At 40.6% G+C, this 5013-nt stretch overlaps 1 protein-coding gene across 1 annotated transcript; it reads left to right on the top strand.

The window, feature by feature from the left end:
* The first annotated feature begins 1449 nt into the window (after positions 1–1449).
* LOC117662221 (olfactory receptor 4Q3-like) lies at positions 1450–2571 on the top strand. The gene is made up of 2 exons (XM_034411536.2): positions 1450–1453; positions 1610–2571. Exons 1-2 carry the CDS (start codon positions 1450–1452, stop codon positions 2569–2571), a joined length of 966 nt encoding a protein of 321 aa, XP_034267427.2.
* Positions 2572–5013: the final 2442 nt, after the last annotated feature.

Genomic DNA, 5013 nt, shown 5'->3' with positions numbered 1-5013 from the left:
CACGCCCACAGAACCAGTAGTAAAAAAAAAATGGATTTCATCACTGTGTTATTACCATCAAACCTCAAAAATACACTTTTCCCAAAAGGTTTCCACAATTTTGGCTGCTACTTTAGGTTACAGCACTTCAGCAGAAGAACCAGGGTGCATGTTTTCAGAGGTTTCCGTGATCAGGCAGAATGTTCACTCCTTGTTAAGCATACACAGAGCTGAGACTTCACAGTTTTGTTCAGGCAATAATGTAAATATATCTACAGGAAGGACAGACCTTCAATGTAATTGAGAGAACAAACGTGTGCATGCTATTCAGAAGTTAACTCTCATAAACCAGTGGGGATTACTCCTGGTTAATTGAATAGAAGAACAGCGCACAGCAACCCCAAAGTTTGTATTGCTGAATAAGGGATAGTGTTAAGGGCAGAGACTTGGCAGTAACATCATTTATGCATTCTATAACTTTCTAGCTCTATCATTACCTGTCTGTCAGTGTATCTATCTTATCTATCATCTGCCTGCCTGCCTGCCTGCCTGCCTGCCTGCCTGCCTGCCTGCCTGCCTGCCTATCTATCTATCTATCTATCCATCCATCCATCTATCTAATTTCTATCATCTATCTATTATCTTTATCTTCTCTCCCCCCCACTCTCTCATTTGTAATCTCCTTTATAAATTACCTTTTTTCTTAGATTTCAAAATATTTTTAACACTTATTTATACATTCATTATATGCTTATATTATCTTTATTTTTTGTAAACTCAAGAGGGTTCATTACTTAATGCTCCCGCTTTCTATTTATTTCACCACAATCACCCTCAGAAACAACATCACACTGTGCATTAAAAACTCTGCTCCTTTTCTCTATGAGTTGTGATGACATACACATATCTCAACTTTTGTCTTTTGATGGCAGCATCGGATCTTCTGGTTGCATTTACAGAATTTGGCCATCATCCCAGTGCTCCATACTGGGATAGAAGATAGGACGAATATAGATACATAGATGATAAATAGATAGGAGATAGATAGATAGATAGATAGATAGATAGATAGATAGATAGATAGATAGGTGTTAGGTGTTAGGTTTTAGGTGATAGGTGATGGCTGGCTGGCTGGCTGGCTGGCTGGCTGGATGAATGGATAGATAGATAGATAGATGATGGATGAATAGATAGATAGATAAAGGATGGATGGACAAACAGACAGACAATAGATAGATTAGATGGTAGGTAGGTAGGTAGGTAGATAGATGACAGACAGGCAGACAGAGAGACAGACAGATAGACAGAAGGATGATAGAATCATGGCAAGAATTGTCCTAAGGATGTAGCCTAAATCAACCCTCAAAGAAAAGTCTTGATTTGTGCATGCAGATTGTGAGGTCACAGATTTGCAGATGGGATGGTGCACAAATTGTATAGTTCCACTGAGTTTCTGATCTGACAGTCACCATGGGTATGGAGCTTATTTAATATCTACAAGAGCTAAAATGAAATATTTTGTTTGTAAGTACCATATTTCAAGAGTGGAACTTGGTAAAGAAGCATTTCATTTCTAGTTTCTGTTGATAAGTCCTCAAATTCACAACAACGTCAATTTCTCTTCTTCCAGGTCAACTTGCAGCCATCAATGATTCCACTGTTACAGAGTTTATCTTCTTGGGTCATTCCAATTCTCGGCCGATCCAGCTTCTTCTCTTTGTATTAGTCTTGGCTGCTTATGCAATATGCCTGATGGGCAACCTCCTCATTGTAGTGACAGTGCATGGAGAACCCCACCTCTCTCAGTCACCCATGTACTTCTTCTTGGCCAACCTGTCTGTCTTTGATATCACCTTGGGCTCCCTGGCTACACCCAGGCTTTTAATAGATTTAGTGAGCTGTAACAGGAGCATCAGCTTCACAGGTTGTATGATCCAGATCTTCTTTATCCACTTAATTGGGGGCTCTGAGATGCTTCTTGTAACCCTCATGGCTTACGATCGTTACATGGCCATCTGCCACCCTTTGACATACATGGTCAGTATGAACCGTCCACGTTGCATCAGACTTCTTGCCTCCTGTTGGGCTGGAGGCCTCATTCACACTACCACCCAGATGTTTTTGCTTCTCCAGCTCCCATTCTGTGGGCCAAACACTCTGGACAATTTTCACTGTGACCTCCCACAAGTGATCAAGCTGGCTTGTGTAGATACTTACATCACTGAGCTGCTGGTTGTGGCCAATAGTGGCCTACTTTCCCTTGTGTGCTTCCTTGCCTTGCTGGCTTCCTACAGTGTCATTGTCAGCAGCCTTCGAGGCCACTTCAGAGAGAGTGGAGGTAAAGCTCTGGCCACCTGCAGCTCCCACCTCATTGTGGTCTTCATCAGCTTTGTGCCCTGCATCTTTGTTTATTTAGTGCCTTTCTCCAGGTCTCATACAGACAAGGTGGCTTCTGTGTTCTACACCCTAATTGTACCTTCCGTAAACCCACTCATATACACCCTGAGGAACAGAGACATGAGCAACGCAATGAAGAAATTAAAGAAGAGGTGCCCTTTCTTTCATTCTTCTGGGAAAATAGAACAAGTATGAGTTGTTTTGGTCCACACAGCTGTGAAACAAATTCTGTTTGGTGATTTTTTCCCCCGCTCTGGTTTCTATTCATGTAGATGACAGTTCTATCTGATCTTCAAGTCAGTACTGAATTCATTCATGGCTTGGCAGACAACATATCGCTATATTTTTTGGACAAAGAGGCTTAATGAGTAGAGCACATCCACCACCACTACAATGGCCATTGTAGCATGAAAACTGCAGATGTAGAAAATGCACCGTTAACAAGGGAAAATGTTACACATACAACTATTTTCATCATTCCGAGTGCACTTCAAGGTTCTGGTTATCACCTTTAAAGCGCTCCATGGCTTAGGACCTGGTTATGTACGGGACCGCCTGCTACCACCAATAGCCTCCCACCGGCCAGTACGCTCCCATAGAGAGGGGCTCCTCCGGATGCCATCGGCCAAACAATGTCGACTGGCGGCCCCTAGGGGGAGAGCCTTCTCTGTGGGGGCACCTACGATCTGGAATGAGCTCTCCCTGGAGATACGGAGGATCCCGGATCTGCGCACCTTTCGTCGCGTGCTTAAGACTCTTTTATTTCATCAAGCTGGCCTGGCCTAAATCCTCTTCCCTTTTTAAATGTAAATTTTAATTTGTTTTTAAATTATGGGTTATTTTAAATTCAGCCAAATTATTTAATTCATTTTTATTCTATTTTAAATTTTTGTATTTATGTGTCTTATCTTCTCCGCCCTGAGTCCTTTGGGAGTAGGGCAGTATAGAAATTTAAATAAATAAATAAATAAATAAATAAATAAATAAATAAATAAATAAATAAATAAATAAATTCCCTTCTAGACAGGTTGAAATTTTCCCTCTATTATTGAGTGTTCTCCTCTATTGAATCTGGTTATTTCTTAACTGGAAAAAAGAATACGTTGGCAAGATTTGGTAAATGGAATGAATAATCCCTATGATTTGTGTTGATGAAAAGATCCACATAAGCCAAATTCAATATTAATTCAGCTACATACAGGAATTTATTTAAAACATAACTGACAAACGGAAATCCTGTCCCTACTTGGATTGTGGCCTGCCCAGAGTTAACTATTCAGATGGGTAGCTTTAGAAATAAAACAAATAAACAAACAAACAAATATTTGTAGACATACAGTGAAGGAGAGTTCAACATCTTTTTTTGGGGGGGGAATGCCTTTTTTACCTACTGTTTTGACTGTAAAATATCTTATATTTCTGTATTGATTCTTTAAAAATAAAGCTTATTTGGTTTAGATCTCAGCTTTGCCTGTGTTTCTGCTGAGTCAGTTCCCAAATTGCATTTGTAATTTTCCTAAGAAACTTGTTAAGGTAAGTACTGTATATACTCCTGGGACATTTGTATTGCGACAGTGCAAATAGATACTTCAATATCTATTTGAACGACTGATTCTTTGATACGATGCATCTTTGCACTACTACAAAGGAGGCATGTTGAAATGTCTTTGGAAAACATAATTTTTATGTTATTTCCTGATTCCAATGCTAAATTTTCTCCCAAATCATGTCCCTTTAACTTGCATTGGGCTATGTAAATACTAAGAGATATTCACATTTTTCCGATGCATGATGTAAGAAGTATCATCTGCAAAATTCTGCCCATGAAGTTAAAAAATTTAAAAGAGGTCCATGAACATCTAGAAAAGGGAGGTAAAATACCTTTGATATAAGGACTTAAGGAGCAGAGTCTTCCTTGTAATGTAATGGCACATAGAATAATATAGACTAACAGAGTTGGAAAGGACCTTGGAGGTCTTCTAGTCCAACCCCCTGTTTAGGCAGGAAACCCTAAACAACTTCAGACAAATGGTTATCCAACATCTTCTTAAAAATTCCACTGCTGGAGCATTTACAACTTCTGGAGGCAAGTTGTTCCACTGATTCTAACTGTCAGGAAATTTCTCCTTAGTTATAGGTTGCTTCTCTCCTTGATTAGTTTCCACCCATTGCTTCTTGTCCTGCCCTCAGGTGAAATGTACTTACCTTTACTACCGGTTCGGGAGTGTAAGCACACGCCTCTTCTGCGCATGTGCAGAGAGTCAAAAATGGAATATAATGACATCCCGGCAGGTGGGTAGAGCCTCCCGCCACTCCAGTGGTGGATTGCTCCCGGTTCGTACTGGTTCTCAAGAACCGGTAGTAAAAAAATTTAATAGTTTGGAGAACCGGTAATAAGATTGGCTGGCCACATCCCCGAACAGATTCCCGGCCCAGTCGCCGTTAGCTTACCCTGCCCATTCCCAATCTATGATGCCTCCTGAGTCCCAGCTGATGGCTAAAGGGAAAAAAAAAACTGTTTAAACTCTTGCTGCGGGGCTTCAAAGGACCGCCCTACAGCTGATCAGTGTTAAAAGAAAACAAATGAGTAGACCGGTGCCTGCAAAAATAGAAAAAACAGCCCCTTTCAGCTTCACC

Source organism: Pantherophis guttatus, chromosome 4 (assembly GCF_059756535.1).
Source record: "Pantherophis guttatus breed Tessera chromosome 4, ASM5975653v1, whole genome shotgun sequence".
NCBI classification, from domain to species: domain Eukaryota; kingdom Metazoa; phylum Chordata; class Lepidosauria; order Squamata; family Colubridae; genus Pantherophis; species Pantherophis guttatus.
Note: the sequence above shows the minus strand (reverse complement) of the source record. Positions and strands in the feature narration are given on the sequence as shown.